We start from the raw sequence: 21,423 nt of genomic DNA, 5'->3' as shown, positions 1-21,423 counted from the left end.
GGAGGAGGGAGGAGGTAAGATGTGGACACTAACTTAGGATGTTCTCTCTGGGCATCCAATCTGCATATTACATCACACTTAGAAAGACCACTGCCAGGAGTACACACGCATGAAATCAGTAAACAAGAAAACTGTGGTACTTTTTAAAATATTATCTAATTTAAAACCTCATAGCCAAGTTCAAAATACTCTGTACTCACAACCAGATATGCTTTCTTATATTTGTAATATAAAGCATGAGAGTTAATATCTCATAATCATAATTCAGAATATAAAACTATAATGTTTTGCTAACACAGAACAATTTCACGTCTTTAATAAAAGTTTGATAAATGCTAGGTGAACTTAAACAGCTATGCATTAAACCTGAAAAAAGAAAAATTACCCACCAATGGAAAACACAAATTACTAAATATTAAGTTAAAATGAATTAAGAAAGTCCCTAGCCCAAGTCTCATAAGCAGACTATTTTAAGCCAGAGTGGGCACCTAGAGTTTGTTAGTCATTTTCTTACTGTTTCGATTAAAAGAATAGAAAAGCAACAACTATACATCCAAAGGAATCCTTCTTTAGAGCACAGATATTGGCACAGTATTGGTAAAGTAAGGCTACTGTGTTCAAGTGCAAGCAGGAACCGATCAAATAAAAATCAATTCAAATGGTAACATTGAAGAAATGTATAGTATTTAAGATATTACTATACTGTTATATTCACATGTCTTGATATTTTAAGAACTTTGACAAATCTGAAAAAATTATTAAATTGTAAAAAAACAAGAAAGCAAGACAATAATTTCATGATTTAAGACTGATTTCAAATTTAAAGCTGTATTTCATTGTTATTGCATGAAAACACAGAATTTATAGGGCACAACTAAACTTGTTACTTACTTCACAGCAATTGCTAGCATATCCTCCAAAAGGATTACATTTAAAAGATCTTTAAAGAGAGTCTGTGGTTTCCATTTCTGAATATAAGCATGGTAAAAGTCTCTAAACAAGCGCTTTCTGCCATGGCTTTTCAAAGCTGGCTCCCTCTCTCCATCTCTAGCAGCCATTTCTAAGGAAATGCAGTCAGTATCAAAGATGTTACCACTCACCAGTGTTGTCTTTAAATTTCCACCACAGTGTACAGGTTGCTCCTGAGTCTAGTTTGAATTGGGAGGGGTACGTGGACAATGAATGCATAAATTTAACCACAAATGTAACATTCCTGTTTTTATCCTGCCAGAATGTGATGGACTTTACACAATACATAAAGGCCACGTTCAGCAACCTCTACTAAACTCTTGTATCATGAGATACAGACCATAACTCACAGACACAGGAAATAGGGTTAGGTTACCTGCAAAACAGACCATGTGACTACTCATCTGATAAATGAGATGGTGGTAAAATTTATTCAAATTCATTTTAGATCAATTTGAATACCAAAATGTATATACCTTTTTTTTAAAAAATGTAAGGGAAAAATTATTGCATGAAAAATTAGGACATAAAAGACCTGGGCACTCTAAAAGAAAAGCATTTGCTTACTATCCTATAGCAACTACGCAAACATCTTCAACTGCCAAGTGCTGCGATTCCTTGTACATATGGAACTAAGTTCAGAAACTCCACAAATTATATAGACAAAACCCTTTTTTTATTTACTTTGAATAATAGAGATAAAGATCACACTGGCACACTTTATTTATGAAAGAGGATAATAGAGTAACTTTTTTCTCCTCTGCATGAATAATGACCCTAAATGAAAACTTCAGTATAAATATCTGTTTTACAGTAAAACATGAGTCTAGCCTCAAAAATCAAACAAAAGAATGTATTTCTGTGGTTTTGTCATTAAAACTTTATTCTGAAAAATTAAATAAATAAACCTAGATTCTTGAAAAATAAGGGGTTAAAAGCATTACCATGTCTTTCCAGTATATAGAGAATAAATGTTTAAAGAATCTTATGAACATGATTTCATAGATAACTTTAACTAAGAGGAAACAAAAACAGACAATGAGTTATTTTGGGGTGTACAGACACAAGAATATTTTACTTCTGTCACCCTCTAAGTCACTCCCTCTTACCTCCACTGTGCACCCCAAATAATTTCTTGTACTTCTGTGCCCCCACCCACCATCACAGTCATCCGTTCCATGCCACTCCTGGTTACCATCACACTAGGAAGAAATCTAACATGCAAATTCAGAGTGGCGTGGATAAATGGCAAAAAATGCCTAGGAAATTGGTCTGCTCGCCTTTATAATGTTTGTTGAAAAATCCTCCATCGCTCCCAACTAATGAAAACAGGAAGCTCTATTCATAAATGTGAAATTCACTGCCTATGATATATAATCATCCTAATAAGAAAATGAGCTCTAGACATACATGTCCAAGAGGGCAAAAGAAGAGATAGTTTCCCAAAGATGGTTTCAATTTTCTTCTGAATCAGAATTAGCAAATCAAGACGACTAACATACTCTGTCTGTGTGCATTATTCCTTACTACACACAGCATTTTGTAATTTATTTCAAAGCTTCCATTATAAACAACAAAAACTTACAGTTTCTGTTAACCCCCTCTATTCTGAGCTATGGAAATTACTGCATATTTCATTATATATGCAGAACTGCACCCAAAGTCCTGTTACAGTCACTGTCCACGCTGATGAAAGAATTATACAAAACATTTCTTTGAAAGATAAAATCCAATCATACAGAAAACTAACATTAGTCCAACAAAATGTCCACCACAATTCCTGACATTTGTTTTTTAAGATCTTCAAAGTAACCATGGGATGATGGCAAAAATAATGTAAACGATACTAATTACATTTAATCTTTATTGTAAGAGCCGCCACGTAATAAAAAAAAAAAAATCAACTACACAGCCATGATTTAATATTTGTAAAGGAATCCCCAGGCTAACACTTTTGTGACAGCCAATTACAGTCGATCCCGATCCCGGCAAGGAGTTTGCAAGCAGAGCTCTGGAAAGGTAAACTCCTTTTTACAATGAGTTACAGATCCCCAAGCTTAGGAAGACAAGCAAAAGGCAAACAGAAGGAAGCAGCCACCCTGGGAAATCCGAAGCAGCCTTGCAAGTGATACAATCCCAAGATGCGAATTACTGCAAAGCAGCACTGTTGCTCAGAACGCCACACACTCAGTTGAGACAATTTTGCTCACTTTTCCATAGACATAATAATGAAGGAAAGGGAGGAGGGGTAGAGAAGAGAGATGAAAAAGCAGAGGAGGGAAGGGGGAGTAGGGAGGTGGCAGAAAGGAAAAGCCTTAGCTACAGAGTTCTGCTCTCCAGAGGCTTAACCTTACAGGAGTGTGGGCTCCTTCAGCATTTGTGTTCTAGCCAAATCCTCATGAGTCACAAAAATTAAAAAGCTATAACCTTCTGAATGCCAGGAAGGCCTTACCACAAGCCTTTTGTCAGAGGGAGAAAGGGAGAGAGAGAGGGAGAGAGAGAGGGAGAGAGAGAGGGAGAGAGGAAGGGAAGGAGAGACAGAGGAACACCCATAAGTAAAGAGACAGAAGGAAGGAAAGGGAGAGGACAAGAGAAGAGAAAGGAGGGAGGGGAGGGGAGAAGGAAAAAGATTGAGAAAGAGGGAGGGAAGAGAGCAAGGGGGAAGCCACAGTGGTAGGCAGTCCCACTTTACTTTGAGTACTGTGAGGTCACAAACCACATGATTCTGTCTCTCCAGTAATAGTGCTTGCAAAAAATAGGAGTTTTAAAGCTTTTGCTTTTTTGGATTGTGTGAATGCTTCATTCGCCTCACAAACAACCACAGAACCACAAGTGCGGTGCAAACTTTCTCCAGGAAGACTGCAAGAAGGCTCTGGCGTTTAAATGGTTAATCTCTGCAGGTCACTACCAGCCACCGAGACCAACCGAGTCAGTGAGTGCTCTAACCACAGTCCATGCAGGAATAGTAGGTCCTTCAAATATTTGCTCACTCCGTTTTGTTTTGTTTCCTTGCTTTTCACATGTTACCAGCTACATAATTTCTTGACAGAAAAAAATAAATATAAAGTCTATGTACTCCAGGCATACTGTACAACTAAAACAGGGACTGGGTATGGTTTGTATTTTCAGTTTAAGGCTGCAAGCAGTATTTACAACAGAGGGCACAAGTTCTATCTGGAAAAAAAAGGAGGGACTATGGCGTCAAACAGCCTCTTCAGCGCAGTGACACCGTGTCAGCAAAGCTTCTTTTGGGGTAAGTGCTACCTTATTTCAAGTCTTTTTCTCTGTGAACCTGTTAAGCATGAAGGTACAAGGCTTAGCCCGGCTGTGAGCTTTCCTAGGTCACAGCGCAGCATGTTAAAGATCATGATGATGCTATTTTCTCTCACTAGAAATTGAAAAATGAAATTGCTGTAAATATTTGCACTTGGCATGTGTAACTAACTCTCGGGGTAATGGCTTGAAATCGACAAAATTAAATGAGCTCATGTTAATCAAATTGTTTTCCAGTGTAACAGAAACAAGGATGTTAAAAACAGTAAGAGCTTAATAGTCCCATGAACTTCCCTAGAATAAAGCTGGATGCTGAATTAATCAAAGTATTGTTAAGTTATTGACTCGGCAGCTCCCAATATTGAAACAAATTTCCAAAAGGAAGCAATTTTACAAAATAGCAGACCACAGAATTATTGAAACATTGTGGTCTACCATGTATGACACAGGAGTAAACCTGGAGGCGAGTTAGCATTCTCAGCTGCCGCTCCACTGAAAGAATTCTCTCTACCGCTTGAAACTATGTCTTCAGATATCTCTATTAGCCTGTTTCTAAACAATTTTCTGTGACTAAATCAGACATTCAACTAGAATAGAAGCATTTTCAAGACATCAGAGCTGTTCTGTAAAGATCTCCAGTGCTTGGGACAATGAATGTACATGAAACTGAACTTTTCTAATAATTTTAAATTTAATTTTATATCTGTAGACTATTGCTCCCACATAGAACTTGTTACAAACACACAGCAAACACTGAAACCTCTAAGATTCCTTTGAGCACATTCTTAAACCTACCAAATGAATACCGTTTTTAGTCTCACGAAAAATAAACTTCACAAGGATACCCTGAAGGATTTAAGAACCATGCCGACAAAATCATGCTGGACTTTTAAAACAAAACAAACATAATGCAGTCCCTTAATACTGAATTTTCAGCAAGTGCTAATACAGATATGTAAATGGCTTCAATCCTCATCAACTGTCACGGGAGTGTAGTAAAATGTCCACTTACATGATTCTCTGTATGCTACCCAACATGTCCCAGCTACACAGCAGATTGTAAAGACTGTCTTTTTAGCTTTTAAATAAATCCTTAGCTGCAGAATTTTCAAACTAGTGATTGGAGTTCCCATTACTCCTCCTCCTCCTTCACACATCTCAACTGGCTCCTAAAACAGGGCTTGTCTTAGCTCAAGTCAAAGAGAAATAATTTAACCTAAAAAGGGGAAGTGGGGGGTCTCTTAAAGGGTAAAGAAATATACTTCAGGTTTTTATTTTTAAAATAAGTGAAATTGCTACAATGACTCCCACAGTAGCCAAAAGTAGGTCATCTCAGTTACAATATATGCAATGTAATAATCATAGATAAAATCATAATTTCAATAGTGGGTATAAGTATTGCTTTTGAAAGCTCTGCCTTCAGGAAGCAGGAAATAACTATGGTTAGACTGCACTATATCCCAGGATAGCCCACATTATACAAACAGCTCACATAGGAGAATATTTATTAGTAGTCACTGAGAGACAAGAACATTAGGCTACATTAAGGCTATTGTTCCATGGAGGTAATACTTGGGGAGGCCGCAGTGAGCAGTTAAACATTTCAGACCTGGAGGCAGAATTGTCAAAGAACGTGTTGAAATGTCCTAGTTCTATTATATAGGAGTAGGGGTGGGTCTTAAAGTTCTATGGCACTCTTAATGACTATTGAATATTAATGTTTCCAAGATCTGCTCAAACTTCAGAGATAAATCAAGGCCATCTTCTATAGCATGCAGTATTTTTTCACATTCTAACCAGGCTTTCTCTTCTGGAAGTGAGTCTCACCTTCCCTGCCTCCCCCTCCTCCAAACAGTACCTTAGGAGTGGCTAGAGAACTTACCATGAGCCCCCTACACCAGACTAATTACAGGTGAGGAGTGGACAATTGTTCCAGGTTATCATCACGTCGCATGTTTCCCTGTTCCATAATGTTTGTGAGGCTAAAACCTCCCTTCAAGGTTACCTTCTTACAGTGCTCAGCACAACCACCTAGTGCAATGTCCTAAGTACATGTGCCAATTTTGCAAAATGGTTAAAGAAAGTTTAGGTAAGGGACAAAGCATGTGCTTACTGAATATCTCACCTCAACCACTGGGAGGGAGGGAAGGAGGGAGGGATGGAGGAATGCAAGAGAGCAAGTGGAGAGATGAAAAGAGAGTTCCAGTGTCCTTGATCTCTGCTACTTTAATCAAGACTTTCAATCTGTGCTACTCAAAACCATTACTTAATATGAATCAATCCTTTTGAAACAGAAGATTGACTCAACAAGTATCTTAGCATTAAGGACTCGTTTGTGAAATCACATAAGCTGACTGGTCACATTTCCACATCAGCTCCTTATAGCAGACGGAGGTCTCTGATGAAGCAGAATGTGTAAACAGTCATTTCCAAAACAATAGTTGTGGTCTCTATCAACAACAATCATTCTGTAATTTCAAGATTCCCGAGTGACCAAGCTTTGCAACTTGTTTCCCAGATAACAGAGACTAAGTTCAATAACCCAGAGAAAAGAATTAAAAAGAGCAAGCATTGAAGGCTACTCTAATATTTATTAAAAGCTAAAACTGCCACGTACTGCCCAAAGAGACTACCTTCCATTCAAATAAATGATTCTACTTTACAAAATTAATACAGATTTCACTTTTAAATCATAAAGATGTTTTGAAATGTAAATGAAATTACAGAAGAAGATCTGTTAAGTCTGAGTGAGCTTCCTGATAGTTTCTAGGCACAAGAAAGGCATGAAATATACACAATTACATTATAGTATATTTTAGTTCTTTTAGTAAAACAAAAATAATTTATTCAATTACACCCTTCAAGCTAATAATCACTGATGGTCAGACTTGTTTCAGTCAGCAGTGTTAAGTCCAATTCTGTAAGGTAGAAATGTTCCAGCTTATTAAGGGAAGACTGTGGGGTGGGGCTGACTCATGGAGGGGACTAAGATGTTATCAGGAACGCAGAATTAATCTTTATTGAATAGAACCATTCACAAATCAAATCTCACTGTACTTCAATACTTTCAAGCAGCTCTAATCAATTACAACCCTTCTCTAGTGCTTCAGAACTCATGTGCTTTCAATTTTACACACTGGTGGTCCTGAAGTACTATATGGGGCAGAGTTAAGACATTCTGTATCACAACTTTAAAAAAAAAAACATCTAGAGAGCTTTATCCCTACCTCTCAGGAGCTGTTTGCATGCAAACTGTGGTAATATTTTTATACTGTGCTTCCTTGTTAAAGCAAAAGGTCAGGGGTTACCCAAATACCTCAACTGTATTTATATATTAAAAAAGAAAAGGTAAGTATTCATATCAAAACTCCAATGGGACAGGCTTCTTTATTTCTACATTTCCAATGATTAATGAAGCCCCACGCCACTTGGAGACTGACGGCAGAAAAAGGGCACATCTCAAAGTCGTCTCCACACTTACCCCCTACCATAGCCCAGCCCCGTCAATGAGTCTTGGGACGTGTGCTATTAGACACTAGTATGTAGCCAGGCTAGGGCAGAAGAGCTGTGCAAGTCCTTCCTGAGCACTCAGACTGCAGACGCTATCAGGCAAGCCTTTGGAGACATGTTTGGATAAATGGTTCACTGAAACGGTAAACCTCTGCAGCGTCCTTCCAAAAATATTACAGATGTGGCCAAATAAATGCCATCGATTCAAGGTGAAAGAAATCGTGTGGCAGAAGCTAAAACCGTAATTCGGACAATGCATGACTATTTTTCACAGCTGGTCAGACCTGTCATTTAATGTACACTGGCCAACCCAATGCTAGTTTAGGCAGAGACTTCCTAACAGGTTACCTAAATGAATTATTTTTTTTTTCCTCTCCAACACCAATGAAACAAAGTTGTATAACTCTAACTCAAGATTTAACATAGTTAAAAATAAAACTGGCACTAAGCACCTATATTAAAGATAACAGTAATCTCCAATACTTGATATTTTCTAAGTAAATATCAGTAAAATATTCTGATAACCTCAAGTGTTTAAAATGTTCAATGGTTTTAAATGGATCTTTATAAGGTTTTCTATACAATATACACCTTAACAAAACCTCTTGTCATTTCAAAACGACAAAAGTATTCACTGGATATGTATTCTGATTAATGTGTTACAATCCAAATAAAATGAGGAAACACTATACCTTATTCAAAGGGAGTTTCCATACAATTTTAGCCACAGTTAACCACAAACTTTTGTTCATTCAACAGAAAACACAAATAAAACAGACCGTATAACTTTTTAAGACTTCTATAGCAACCTAAATGAAATGTTCCTTTATTATACTACTTACAACATCTTCAGCTTACATGGAATTCTGAGGAATTTCCTCCCCATATAGTACTATTAAGGTCATAGGATTCAAGGTTTGCAACACTGTTGAATGGATGTAAGAAACACCCTATAAAACATTTCAAGCTCCTGCTATTCTAAAACAGGAGTTAATTCTAAAGCCTATTTTTTCATAAGCATGTTTTCTTCCTTTAAGAAATAGTATTGTAATCTCTCCAAATGAGATGAACTATAGAGCTCAGACTCCTTTAACCGCTGCTTGTTATGGAAGTACTTAATATTTCTATAGAAAGAAAAATGTGTTAAATGTGTTAGTCATTCTCTTCCTATAAGCATTCCAAATTGTTATTAATACTCAAAAACCCAGCATCTAGAGGTGAGGAGTGGAGCTCAGGAGCAGAGTGTTTCCCCCACGTGTACATGCCCACAGTTCAGCCCTCAAAAACACATTTAAAATGATAGTAATTTTTGAATCTAATATACATCCAAGGAACAAAAAACATACAAAATGTGAAGACTACTGATGAAAATAATAAATGTTATGTACCTTGTTTAAATTTTTTCCTTTAAGTCTATTGTTTAGAAGAAAGAATTTATTGACATACAGACATAAACACAATTTTCTGGAATGTTTAAGGGTGTTAAAAATTATTGCATAGATGTTAGAAAATTTACCAAGTCAGTATTCGTGTCAAGCTGTACTTAATTTTTGAGAACTACTCTAAAGACTTTGTGACTGCTACTGATCCTACTGCCATTTCTCCTCAGAAACTACACATCAGAGTGACATTACGCTAGTAACATTCTTAATAAGGTAGACCTAAACATTCTAGTCAATACAATTAATTTTGACTGCAAAGTCAAATAAATTAATTTTATCATGCTTACTTTTCAGTAACATTAACTTTTCTCCATGAAGAATGTCTGTTGGATCATTATATAACCAACTATAAACATATATCTACATAAAAGATTGAGTTAAAACTCCCAAAACTTAAATACACATTTATAGGTCCCCTTAAAACTACATGAGACTTGAGTGTGCCAAAACATTATTTATGTATTTCTTATGGTCAGCTATCTCACGACTAAATTTATTTTGTGGCTCAATAAAAGCAAAAAAGAAAGAAAGAAAAAAATACTAGCCAAAACCAAATAACAATTACCAATAAAGTTTTAAAAACATATATATACATGATCTTTCTTTGTAAAAATTACAATAATAGTGTTGTGGTATTCTACAACCTTTAATATAGATATTGACATTTTTATACTGAAACTAAATACCTGCCACATATATTGAACTTTAATTCCTTTTTGGGTATCAGTCTGATTTAAAATTTTTATACATGGTACACACGTATGCATATGCACTAGTGACTATGAAGTTTGGAATAATGATTATAAATCAAGAACAACAACTATAAATTATATAAATAAGGAACTGTTAGAATCTCTTGGAAAAGAATTATTTTTCTATACTTACAATATTGCAGTAAAATGTCAATCTGTAAAATCAAAATAGAGACTAGGCATCCATGAGGAACCATGCTACTAAAATAATAAATATTATATTTATAAAATCCAAAGACCTTATTTTCCAATTATAAATCCAAATAGTCACTGACACCACTCAGTAAAACAAGACATTCCAGTTTACACTAGCAAATTTGAACTTTATCAATGCACTAAGAGATCCCGATTTATAGCCACCTTAGCTGTCCCTAAACATACACATCTTCTATACATCTCCTCTCTGCCCATCTAACCTAGGTAAGGAAGACACTATATTTTTCATTTTTGCTGTTTTTTTAATAATAACTGCAATTTTTCTTTTTAAATTTCTGTACTGAACTTCTCAACTTAAGACTGAATTACCAAGTAAAAAGTGATATTTTTAACAAATACTTAATGATATTGTTTCTACCACATAATTTAGAATTATTTCAATAAATATAAGTAGCCTGAATGTACTTTGAAGCAGAAAACAGGTTATGACATCAATCCTACTATACATTATATATCATAATTACATATTATATATCACATATTATATAATAAAGCACATTATACAGTTAATGGTTCAACCTCTGCTCTACCACTGTAACTAGCTGCTAGAAAAAAGTATCAAAAGGGGAAAAGGTATAGACTCTCTTGCAAGATGTTTTATGTAGGTACAGTTTTTAAAGGGTACTGTTGTTTTGTTTGTTTGGTGTTGTTTTGTTTTGATTTGTTTTTGGAGAAACAACTCTTACTTTGTTTCCTAGACTTCTAACATACTAGACCTATAACACAGAAAAAAATCTCCTTTAGGGTAACAATATACATTATGTAAATCAGCTTTCTATGAACCTTGAACCAAACTATAAATGTATATCAGGGTTAGGGCTAGAGCCCTGGCCACATGCTCCAAGTCCTGGGATCCTTCCCCAGCACAAGAAAAAAAGAGAGTAAAATAGATGTAAGTACCCATGGGTAAGGCCCTGAACACTCAGAGGGTTAGGAAAAGACTAAGAGAAGCCTCCACTGAACACTTGTGCCTTAACAGTAGACAACTGGTTACAAAAGATAAGCTAGTGAAATTTATGGTTCACTGTCATGAAATTTGTAAGTCTTTTATGTGATTCGGCTTTTGAAAAAAAAATCATTAAAGTTTTGCTACTGCTCTTTCAAAATTAATTTCATACATACACATGCTATTTAAAGAAACAATCAGGCAGATAATACTTTTTAAAAAGAAACTGTATTGCAGTGCATTAGTAAAGCAATATAAATAGGAAATTCCGTGTATTCAATTTTCGATGATTAATCCACAACAGAAACTACTTCTTCATACTCTCATGATCTCCAGGATTCAAACAGAATTCTCTACAATCTCACACTTAGTGTAACTAGATACATATACATATGCACACCAGCTTTATATCACTGTCTGTCTCTATCATTTAGGAAGAAAATTTATTTTTAAAAACTTTTACTACTCATATCCACCTCATTTTAAAAACTTTATTATCTAAAGTAGATATATATGAGAAGACTCTTGACTGACCTTGACTCTTGATGCAATACAAGTCTTTTATGGCATACAAATGCACATTACAGAAGAGCCGAGCACTTAAGCAGTTGGAAAAGAAGCACGCGGAGATGTATTTTAATTATCAATCACAAATACCTAGGAAGTTTTAAAGCATCCACTAACTTCAAGTCTTATTTTTATTTCCATACGCATTTTCTTTCAAAACTTAAGTAATTTCAAATAGAGCAAAATATTGTTTTAAATTGCCAAATTACTTATTAAATCTCTCAGAGGTAATAAATTTCTTATTGAGATGAATCCAACCCATTTTTGTGGCTATAAAATTAAATTGTGTATACCCACAAACAACGTAGCACAAAATTTTGTCCCAAGTATTTATTTATTTACAAAGTAAGTATATTACATGTAAAAAAAAAAAAAAGATAGGAAGAGATTTTCTCTAGTATAATCTTTCTATTTATTTACTTTTATGCAGATACATGATCATTAATTTTTAATAAAAAATACTTAATTACCATCCATGCTGCTTCCTTTAAAGAAAACATTGAGGGAAAATAGTACCCTTATTCATTATTATAAGTTAAAAGATAACTTTTAAAAAGTAGTTATAAAAATAATGTGATCTGAGGACTCATATTCAAAACATCAAAAATAAACAATAAAAATACAAACTGGAACATATAACTACTTAAAAAGAAATATAAAGCCACTCTGAACATAAGAAATATACATACACTTTTAAAACAGACGTTTACTTGAGCAGTTTTTAAAAGCAAGCTTTAATTTGAGTACAATAACCCTATGAATACAGAATTTTCTTCTAAACTGGTAAGACTAAAAGAAGTGTCTAACATCTAAATTCATCATCTTAATATGTGATAATTTCTTTAATCACACAGCTACCACATTTCCAAATCCTGTAAAAGGCTTGACCATTGCACCTTTTCCTGCCATTCCTCTTCCTTATTGATTACAGTGTCTCTTCAGCACTTGAGGCTCCAAAATCCTAACTACATTTAGAATTCATAACTGAGTCACCATTGCGGCCTGCTCTAAAAGCACCCGTTTCTAGAAGGCAAGGAAACCCTGGTCTTTAAAGCTGATGCTTCTACACAAGCAGGCAAGTTCAGTGGGCTCCTAGCTACACCAGAGCCATCCGCTCCAGGAGCTCAAGGGTGCCCAAAACAACGGGTTACCTGTTCCAGCCAGGCTAAGGAATGTGGCCAAATCATTTTTATTGATTTAACCTTTACAGGAATGCTACATCTCCTCAGAGCAAAACATTTTGAATGTATTTATAATATGATACACTTCTGAAAAGCCATGAAAAAGAAAGCTAGGAACAAATCTAGACAGCCCTCCACCCTTGGTTGTTAGGAGTTTATTTTTATTTTAAACATTATCAGTGGACCTAAATACAGAATAATTCTACTTGGGGAAACTTACTTTGGCACGATTGTATTAGAAATAAAAATTTATTTCAGAGTAGAAAAGGTACATTTAAGTAAATTCTAACTTTAAGAACTACAACTCCAAACTTGACAATGATTGACAAATTTTTAACAAATTCTAAAGGCTCTTTTGACACTCTGATGCGCATCCACCATGAAAACGACAAACATATCAAACTAAAACTTACAGGGCATAGTCCCCACTGAATAGCTAAAAGTTATACTCTAGTTACACTTTGGGCATGTACAGAGCAAGTTCTGTGGAGTCTATCTCTCTCGCTTCCTGCACATGGTACTTTATAAACGGCTGCGGCAGCTAATGCCTACACTAGGTGCATTTGCCAAATAATAATTCACAATATTATGCTTCCTCACATTATGCTCCATCATTAGTTAACTTGAACCTCACTCCTCAAAAAGTTCTACTTTCACCGCATACTGTTCTCTTCAAAATGCAAACAAGTTTTGAGCATTTCCAGATGTAGCAGACCGCCTCTCTCTCTCCCTCTCTCTCTCTCTCTCGCTCTCTCTCGCTCGCTCGCTCGCTCTCGCTCTCTCTCTCATATAAACACACTCAAAGAACTCTAAATAACAACATAATAAAGGCAGAGACACTGTTTTCCACCTCAATATCGATGTATTTGAAATGGGAGCTGACTGACAGGGCTGCGTCTCCAATGAGGTCGTGAGTGCTAGCTACCAGCACAGGCTGCAGGTAGCTGACACTAGGTAAAACAGCAGCATATTTTGGTAGCAGGCAAGATTCTGCCGACCTGGGTTTTCTGAAATTCTGGCAGCTACTGAGTTAGCAAGAATAAAGGCAATGCTATTCGCTTTTTCAAACTTAGCTTGAATCCCAGGTAATATAGCTGGAATTCAACTACATTATTTTCATCTTCTCATCAATTTTTTACATAAAGCATCCTAGCATGTATGAGACTATGCTAAATGAAAATCAAAATCATTTGCACGCAGCCTACCTCTCTGAAGTAGGGCTGGGAGCCCTGTGAGACATGGGAGGTGGCAAGGGTGAAATTTTCAGAAAGGACTCACTCCTCTACAACCCTCAAAACAAGGGCTTTCCTGATGCTCCCTGGGTACTCGGGAGGAGCACTTCACCCAGGGCCTCGTGTCACTCCAAGGGCCTCTCATTACAGATCACTGCCTGAAACACGTGCTTAGCCAGGTAACACAGGTACAACACAGGAAAAGACCAATAGGAGAGTGAAAAGGTAAAGTAAGAATATGTATAACCTTCGGGTGTGCTTTATATTTGATTTATAAATGGGATTTTCTTGAGAAAAGAGCAATAAGGAAATGTAATCAGTTTAGACTCTAACCAATTGTTATTCTGAGAAAGCACAAATAGCTCACAAGTTTGCTTTCAAGTTATTTACTCTAAGAATCATGCAAAGTAAACAAACTGCCTTTACTACTTGGTCATCAGACTTTTAAAAAACAATTCCAGAATGTGCTCCATTAAATGTTCCCAGAGCCACACGCTGTCCTGGTCCAAGCACCATATCTGGTTGATCCTCAGCTCTGCCTGAGGCATAGACCATGGGAGAGGAAGGGTGAGACAGGGCCAGCCTTAGGTGCCTTTTGTAAACAGACGCACACCCCTAGGTAAATCAATGAGAGCCATTGGCTACTGAATTTATGTCAGAAATAAACAAAAGCCAAGATAAACATGCAAAACATTCACGGCAAGCTGTTTCCAAAAAAATTGCAGTTTGTTTTTAATAAAACATTACACTTCCTTTCTTCTCTTTGGTCTAGAGCTGTGACCATAAGTAATACTAAAGGGAAAATAAAGACAGAGACAACTTTGTAAGATGAATAAACCAAACAGTCATTATTTATTTCTCCAATACGTTTTTAAGTACATATCAATCTATACCCCAAATAGTTTTATTTTAAATTAACACTGGGAAAACACCCCAAGTGTCTCCTGCTGCCTGTGATTCTAATGGAGTGCATGAACGTGTCAGCTGAAACTGCATGATTTATTTGTTACCTGTCCTTGGTTGAGTCTGTTTCTCTATTAGCTTTCTGGGCTTGAGATTTCCTGGGCCAGGTGCTGTGCTAATCCTTTGAAAACACTGCTGTTGAATTCTCACAACTCCCTTCTATGAGGGGTTCCCTAATTCCTCAGATAAGGGGAAAGAATGAAGTCATAAAGCCTGACCACACAACTGACTAGCTGACAAGCTAGGCAAAGCCTTTATACTCTGGACATTCACTTTACAGTATTACACTGGCCTTCATGAAGTCATTTCTTGATCCTTAATTTCTTCTGTAAAGTTACTGGTTCTCAGAAGCACAATCCTAGTAATCTCTGTGTCTCCATCTATTCTAGTCCATCACTTTACATAAAAATCATTAGGGAACTGAAGCAACTAAGAAAAGGTCAAAGGCTATCAAGGGAAAAGGTTGTCTAAGTTTGATCAGAAAATGAATTTCAAGAAACTTGATAATTCTTAGTCATTATAATCAGTAGTCTTTTGCAATGTCCATGGTAACTCTCCACATGATTAATAATATCATTTAGGAATCAAAAACTCAGCTTTTATAACACCAATAATTTGCAACTATCTTAATTTACCACCTAAAATGATAACGGTCAAACACTTGGCCTTCCAACAGTGGGGAGGTGGGGAACACCCTGCCAAGATGGCCATAGGGGTTAAACAGTTCACATTTTCAGAGACATGAGAACTGACTGAGAAAGCTATCTGAGATCTCAAAAGTCTAACAGCATTCCTGCACCCACATTTTACTTGCCATGGAATAATAACCAGGCTAGCAACTTTAAACGTCTAAAGAAGGTTCACCTGCTAACATAAATATGTAGACAAATGTAAATCATAGGAACACCATTTTAGAAAAGAAAATAATTTTACATATTAGTTTTAATTAGAAACATCCAGGGGAAAAAAAGTTAGAGCTTGGTTTGTCATGATGCCTTCCCTAGAGTGTACAACCCAAGGCACTAGAGATCAACGGAATGGGTAAACAACAGTATACATATAAAACTAATTTTGAAATAATAGAGAAAGTTCTTCTGTAGTTGCACTAGTACTGAGGTTCCGATTCTGCTGTCCTGCCTATCAATGGATATAAGAAGTTAGAAAAAGATACCATGGGAAAGAAAAGGAGATTGGTTTGGGTAAGGCAATTCACTGCATTTAATTTAATCCCCACAGTATTCCCACTTACATTATCAGGAGCCACAAAAATGACAGAGACAAAAATTTCTGTATGTAGCCAAAACAGTTAAAGAAACAGAGGGTAAACTTTAAAATGCAAAATGTCTCAGCACTAATTGTGTGTGTGTGTGTGTGTGTGTGTGTGTGTGTGTGTGTGTAAATGACTAGGCACTAGAGATGTATATACCTCAGTGACTGAGTGTTTGCCTAGCATGGATAGATAGGCCCTGGACTGATCCCAGCATCCAAAAAACCAAAAGGTTAAATTGAAAATATCCCAAATAAACTAGCAGAAAAATTTGGCAACAGGAGGACTAAGAGAGGGGAGAAATGGGACTATAGTCCAGGCATAATTCCTGAATGTACTAATGATTATGAGGAGATGGCAAGAGGTGGACAGATTGCTCAAGCTATGTTTATGAGAAAACAGGATGCTATATTACAGGATGCCACAATCTCAGCTCTTTAAATTATAAGTATGTTTTTATGCATACTCAAGGAATACAAACTAGTAACAAAAGCTACGCATACACCTAAAAGACAGGAACATATACTACAGTATTACAATTTAGTTAGCAGTTGACTCTAGTATTTGACAAGTTCACTTTCCTGAGTCAGTATAAAACCTTCATTTTCCCACATTCAAGTTGTAAGAAATAGAGCAAAGCTCTCCAAAATAAATCATATTCTCAGAAGAAAAAAACAAGGCCCTGACAGACCAGCGAGAACTTAAATTAGTATCTGAATTTCCATTATACTCACATAACCTTAAGCAAGGACACAGTGTCTGATTCCCTCATCTATAAACAGCACCTACCCCAAAGTTTCCCATGACAACTAAATAAAAAGTAAAGTGCTTACTTATATCCTATCTGACAGAACTCATAGAGTTAGTAAGTATAATCAGCTTTCTAATCCTTTGGTTTACTGCAGCACACTTGACTGTTCACAGTTTCCCCACAGTGAGCACACGAGTACTGCAGCATCACCATCAGATCAGCATCAGCATCAGCATCAGCAACAGCATCAGCAACAGCATCAGCAGGCCTGGAAAGCTTGTTCAGTGTAGACTCTGAGACTCTCCTTTAAAGAAGGGCCTGTGCCTGAGTAAGAGTGGCAGGAAGTCTCAGTTTGTTAGGCCTGCTCCAGACAACACTAAGTAAGGCAAGGGTCCAGCTGCCCACTTCTCAAACTAAGCAGAGCATCCAGTAGCTTTCTACTAATCCCTCATTCTCAGGGACTCAAGAGCCCAAGGAGAAAAGGTGAACCTAATTTTACTTCCAAACACAACTTTCACATGCAGAGAGCAACTTATGTCCCTTACTGCTGAGTTTACCCACAATGACCAAGCACTTGCACAATGATCTCCTGAAAAGTTCTGTCTCCTTGTTACTTGAGGCATCCTGCAAATCATGACACTGCATAATGATATCAGCTACTAGCTAGTCCTCATGCTATCAACAATTTCTCATCAGATAGGTTTTCCAGATGCCTTGAAGGTTTTTGCTTTTATTTTGCAACTGTGACTATAATCATGACATTCTTGCTCATGTATGTCTTTCCACTCTGTGCAGATGAGCACATACATCCAATCTTCCCCTTCCCTCCCTCTGCTCACATTGCCTCTAAGTTCATAGCATTGCATCTACACAGTATCCCTGAAGCAGTGTCCAGTGGTTGCGACCCAGACTAAGTTGGTGAAACTGCTGCTGTTGGGTAAAATCATGTTGCTCCTAGCATGTTTGAGATGCTCACAAATCACTTCCAATCCTCACTCCAAACTCACCAGCAGAGATCTCAAGCGGATGGGTAGACTTTTGCATCTAGTCCTCTTCTGATGTTTTATAGCACTTTCTTACTGGTAAAATAGTGTTTGACCGTGATTGCCTGTTTTCCCCCTCTTCCCTTGCATGGTTACTGATTGAAGAAAAATGTTAATGTAGGTAGGATACTGTCAAGCCAAAGAGGAAATCAAGTTCTGTTTCCTGGCATGCACAGTGATGTGCAGTACAGAGCTGCTGCCATGATCAGCAGTGGAGGGAGGGCTGCTTCAACTGCTTTCCCCAGCATTTTCTAGTCAGCCTGCACTTACCTTACCTGTGCTTACATCTTTAATTTGGATCTGTCCTTAATTGCAAATATGTTCTGCTGTTCATTCACACCTGTATGAACTTTTTTTTCCCCATATATGTCTTGTGACTACAATATGTCCTGTGCCCTAGATCCTAAACTTTCAACAGAGAGCTCAGATCTAGAGCCTTCCCTTTGAATGGCATCTGGTAGAGCTGTGTAAGCAATCAGGTGGTTAGTAATTTTATGACGTTCTGGTCAATGCCTTGTAAGAGACTACAAGGAAGGGGATGTTTACCACACATTTAACAATCACTGAGAATTAAGAGTTAATTAATTAAGTATTAAGCAAGTTAGTACTTTGGGCACAGAAACTGTATCTAAACCAGTACTTGTTTTTGACTAGAAAGGCTCAAGGAGAAAAAGAAAGAAAGAAAAAGAAAATACTGACTCTGTAAGGTGAGCCTAAGACAAAAAAGAATACCTGGAAAGAGAAAATAGGAGCACTTCAGAAATAAGCAATGGCATGAGCCCACATGGAGAGCCAACAGGGAGACAGTGAGCCAAACAGAAGATCTGAAACCTTAAACCTCCCTACACATGAGGCTGTAACAGGATAGCTCAGCTCTCACCATGTCCTATTCTCTACTCAAGCTTTATCCTTACAGGCTTAGACACCTCTCCCGGAAGCCCTGAGTCAGAACTCAACAAACCTGATAAGTCTGACAAAAGAATTACATATAAAGATGCTTCTGAGAACAGGAGACAGAGAAACTACCCATTTACCTGTGCTGTACCCCACGGACATTTTAAGGTAAAAAGGTGACACAAGCTGTCAAAACTATCAGACATTCTCAAAGAGTATTAGATGTAAATATAATCAAGTACTACAAGAAAATCCAAATGTACATTCATGAGACTATATATAAAAGAACACGCCTGGTATCTTTAAAAGGCAGGGTAGGCTATGAATGGTCAAACTTTTTACCAAAGCACAAAACTGTAAAATTGGTTAGAGGCCAACAGTTTTAGAGGCTCAACTTTATGAAATTTTGCTCATTAAAAATCATTTGAATGTTACTGTATTCATTTTTCAAGCTCAGTGGAACATTTTGTCATGTCCCTTATCACAAAAAATAAGTAAACATTATACATAGCCAATCATATATATTTTTGATTTAACATCATTTACTTTAGACATTACTCATAAAACTAGAAATAATCAATTATAAAAATACATTCATAGAAGTCTAAAACCCTTTTTCACTTTAGGAATCAGTAGTTTCAAACATTTCCTTATGAGTCTGTTCAAACAGCAAATTTTAAGATGCACGTAGCATCTCAAACAGACACGGAGAAGCAGCTCTCGCTGCCGAGAGAATGAAGGAAAGGACTTCTCCATGTTGGTGATGAAATTCCTATAGCTCCACTGAGCACAATTTGAAAGCACCAATTTTATGATCAGACTTGCCACCAACACCTTTAAAAATAAATGTTTCTACTTAATAGTGCTATTTCCCCAGTTCAAAGTCAGAGATCTTACTGATTCAACCAAATATGTGGATCTTATATTTACTGTAGACATATAGTTAATGACACTGGTTGCTGAGTACATAACAGGGTCCCATAGGTTTCCATGGAAGGAATGTTCTCAGGCCTCACCTCCAAAACATGGGACAATCCTAACACCCAACCCATAGTTCATGGACTAGGTCTGTTGTGCTGAGGCAGTGCACAGTGCTGTGCTTTCCTGCTGCTGTTGGAAGGAAGAACAGAAATGCATATTTAAAGTCCCTCACCAGCGCTGCAGGCCTGGCTACTACTTTAGGACTTCACTTTGATTTCCTTCCCTGCCCTATCCTATTGTGTTATAATCTTGCTGTAAACAGCCCTGACAGATGCCTCAAATCTTTTTTGGAATTAAGATACAAATGATAAAACTCATTGCTCAATCTAATACCATTAGCTTCTCATTGGGCTAGAACACTGGTTCTCAACCTATGGGTTGAGACCCCTTTCACAGGGGGTCACCTAAGACCAACAGAAAACAGAGATATTTAAAGTTCATAACAGTAGCAAAATTACAGTTATGAGGCAGCAACAAAAAATAAATTTGTTTGGGAGTCACCGCATCATGCAGAACTGTATTAAAGGGTCACTACATTAGGGAGATTAAGAACACTGCTCTAAGATAAAGACCTTGGGCTTTCTCCTTTAACTAGTTTGTAAAAGTATCTTTTATTCTGCTGAGTTAATTGTCATCTAGGTGGCTTACTGCCTCCCTCTGCTAACCTAGGCCTAGTCCTAGAAGCTTCTAGGCTCTGAGTAATCTATTCTAGGCCTAGAATGTTCTCAGCCTCTAAGACTTACTGCTATTCAGCTTATGCAAGCTCACCTTCTCTTTTGCTTTCTGAACTCTGGCTAGCTGATCAACTCAGCTGTTCTGGCTCAAAACCCCTCTCCACGCTGACTGACTCATGCTGGCTTATCCTGAATTGCTCAGCTTGACCTCGAACTGACTCCAGCCATCTGTTCTAATCTTCTAGCTACTTCGAATTCTCTTGTTTGTTTTGTCTTTATCTGTATCAAGTTTGTTCTCTCTCCAAACTGTCTCTGTAAAACTCTCCAGGTAAAACTGCCTCCTTCTTTTTAGCACAGGAGAGTTGGGCACTTCCTATTCTGTCACACCTTTCTCTGACCTTGTCTGCCACTCAGTCATCACTTTCAAGAAGGGTGCTTCCTTCTACAAACTAACATTACCTTTGCTGTTTGGGATTAAAGGTGTGTACTAAAGGGCCTGTCTGAATTCCAGCCAGAGAGATTAAAGGTGGGTGTGCTAAGGCTGAGCCACACCATAACTAGAAACAGTTTTTTTCAGTAAATAACACAATCTTGGGGCTCACAGTGTAATCAAATACTCTGCAACACTAGTTCACTATTCCCATGAGCCTCTAAGACCTAACAAGCTAACCTGTGCAATGTCTGACTGATTTGTTACTCTCCTTCATTCCTGGTGCCACTGTCTCTCCCCCAGCCAATCCAACTTCCATGGTGCTACTTACA

The 21,423-nt window shown here is 37.1% G+C and overlaps 2 protein-coding genes across 10 annotated transcripts in view, besides 25 other annotated features; one reads left to right on the top strand and one right to left on the bottom strand.

Moving 5' to 3' along the window:
* Positions 1-21,423, bottom strand: part of Supt3 (SPT3, SAGA and STAGA complex component) — a 342,177-nt gene that overhangs the window by 300,904 nt on the left and 19,850 nt on the right. The window lies entirely within an intron of this gene.
* Positions 289-4,146: a promoter, noted in NCBI's record as "-3 kb fragment; -3471 to +390". NCBI's record gives its function as "drives expression in axial skeletal tissue, seminiferous tubules of the testis" and the evidence as "EXISTENCE:transgenic organism evidence [ECO:0001131][PMID:18442887]".
* Positions 2,370-3,771: a promoter, noted in NCBI's record as "1.4 kb promoter; -1403 to +14". NCBI's record gives the evidence for it as "EXISTENCE:reporter gene assay evidence [ECO:0000049][PMID:11500942]".
* Positions 2,767-3,869: a promoter, noted in NCBI's record as "PstI/BglII osteoblast cell promoter". NCBI's record gives the evidence for it as "EXISTENCE:reporter gene assay evidence [ECO:0000049][PMID:12186862]".
* Positions 3,110-3,132: a protein binding site, noted in NCBI's record as "D1". NCBI's record gives the evidence for it as "EXISTENCE:protein binding evidence [ECO:0000024][PMID:16115867]".
* Positions 3,128-3,883: a promoter, noted in NCBI's record as "700 nt P1 promoter". NCBI's record gives the evidence for it as "EXISTENCE:reporter gene assay evidence [ECO:0000049][PMID:10911365]".
* Positions 3,184-3,208: a protein binding site, noted in NCBI's record as "D2". NCBI's record gives the evidence for it as "EXISTENCE:protein binding evidence [ECO:0000024][PMID:16115867]".
* Positions 3,290-3,990: a DNAseI hypersensitive site, noted in NCBI's record as "DHS I and DHS II; the nucleotide coordinates are approximate for this feature". NCBI's record gives the evidence for it as "EXISTENCE:in vivo cleavage assay evidence [ECO:0001075][PMID:19545172]".
* Positions 3,341-3,381: an enhancer, noted in NCBI's record as "CE1 region". NCBI's record gives the evidence for it as "EXISTENCE:reporter gene assay evidence [ECO:0000049][PMID:12186862]".
* Positions 3,362-3,382: a protein binding site, noted in NCBI's record as "AP1". NCBI's record gives its function as "positive regulation of transcription" and the evidence as "EXISTENCE:protein binding evidence [ECO:0000024][PMID:11900492, PMID:12186862]".
* Positions 3,362-3,382: a protein binding site, noted in NCBI's record as "AP1 site". NCBI's record gives the evidence for it as "EXISTENCE:protein binding evidence [ECO:0000024][PMID:11900492, PMID:12186862]".
* Positions 3,364-3,390: a protein binding site, noted in NCBI's record as "D3". NCBI's record gives its function as "may compete for binding with Dlx5; negative regulation of promoter activity" and the evidence as "EXISTENCE:protein binding evidence [ECO:0000024][PMID:16115867]".
* Positions 3,364-3,390: a protein binding site, noted in NCBI's record as "D3". NCBI's record gives the evidence for it as "EXISTENCE:protein binding evidence [ECO:0000024][PMID:16115867]".
* Positions 3,386-3,407: a protein binding site, noted in NCBI's record as "Hoxa10 site 1". NCBI's record gives its function as "positive regulation of promoter activity" and the evidence as "EXISTENCE:protein binding evidence [ECO:0000024][PMID:17325044]".
* Positions 3,561-3,588: a protein binding site, noted in NCBI's record as "Y repeat region (YR)". NCBI's record gives the evidence for it as "EXISTENCE:protein binding evidence [ECO:0000024][PMID:19017640]".
* Positions 3,561-3,588: a protein binding site, noted in NCBI's record as "Y repeat region (YR)". NCBI's record gives the evidence for it as "EXISTENCE:protein binding evidence [ECO:0000024][PMID:19017640]".
* Positions 3,592-3,621: a protein binding site, noted in NCBI's record as "C/EBP site II". NCBI's record gives the evidence for it as "EXISTENCE:protein binding evidence [ECO:0000024][PMID:21302301]".
* Runx2 (runt related transcription factor 2) overlaps positions 3,594-21,423 on the top strand; it is a 318,811-nt gene continuing 300,981 nt past the window's right edge. The window contains exons 1-2 of one of the 4 annotated variants that reach the window (NR_073392.1): positions 3,594-3,901; positions 4,099-4,222. Coding sequence is in view for 3 of the 4 variants with exons in the window: in NM_009820.5 (NP_033950.2) it covers positions 4,165-4,222 (58 nt within the window). In the remaining variant the exon portion in view is untranslated. Of the gene's footprint in view, positions 4,223-21,423 lie in introns of all 4 variants that reach the window. The other 3 variants (NM_009820.5, NM_001146038.2, NM_001271627.1) reach the window with 3 other exon arrangements.
* Positions 3,645-3,668: a protein binding site, noted in NCBI's record as "Nkx3.2 site". NCBI's record gives its function as "negative regulation of promoter activity" and the evidence as "EXISTENCE:protein binding evidence [ECO:0000024][PMID:15703179]".
* Positions 3,645-3,676: a protein binding site, noted in NCBI's record as "TCF1 site". NCBI's record gives its function as "mediates induction by Wnt signaling" and the evidence as "EXISTENCE:protein binding evidence [ECO:0000024][PMID:16043491]".
* Positions 3,646-3,669: a protein binding site, noted in NCBI's record as "Hif2a site". NCBI's record gives the evidence for it as "EXISTENCE:protein binding evidence [ECO:0000024][PMID:18442887]".
* Positions 3,666-3,680: a protein binding site, noted in NCBI's record as "VDRE". NCBI's record gives its function as "mediates silencing by vitamin D3" and the evidence as "EXISTENCE:protein binding evidence [ECO:0000024][PMID:11900492]".
* Positions 3,674-3,703: a protein binding site, noted in NCBI's record as "P1-E-box-72". NCBI's record gives the evidence for it as "EXISTENCE:protein binding evidence [ECO:0000024][PMID:20215006]".
* Positions 3,677-3,692: a protein binding site, noted in NCBI's record as "OSE2b". NCBI's record gives the evidence for it as "EXISTENCE:protein binding evidence [ECO:0000024][PMID:10215629, PMID:10911365]".
* Positions 3,678-3,697: a protein binding site, noted in NCBI's record as "RE1 site". NCBI's record gives the evidence for it as "EXISTENCE:protein binding evidence [ECO:0000024][PMID:16786196]".
* Positions 3,703-3,731: a protein binding site, noted in NCBI's record as "C/EBP site I". NCBI's record gives the evidence for it as "EXISTENCE:protein binding evidence [ECO:0000024][PMID:21302301]".
* Positions 3,781-3,803: a protein binding site, noted in NCBI's record as "OSE2a". NCBI's record gives the evidence for it as "EXISTENCE:protein binding evidence [ECO:0000024][PMID:10215629, PMID:10911365]".

Source organism: Mus musculus, chromosome 17, assembly GCF_000001635.26.
Source record: "Mus musculus strain C57BL/6J chromosome 17, GRCm38.p6 C57BL/6J".
NCBI lineage: Eukaryota > Metazoa > Chordata > Mammalia > Rodentia > Muridae > Mus > Mus musculus.
The sequence above is the reverse complement of the archived record's forward strand: the minus strand, read 5'-3'. Positions and strand labels throughout refer to the sequence as shown.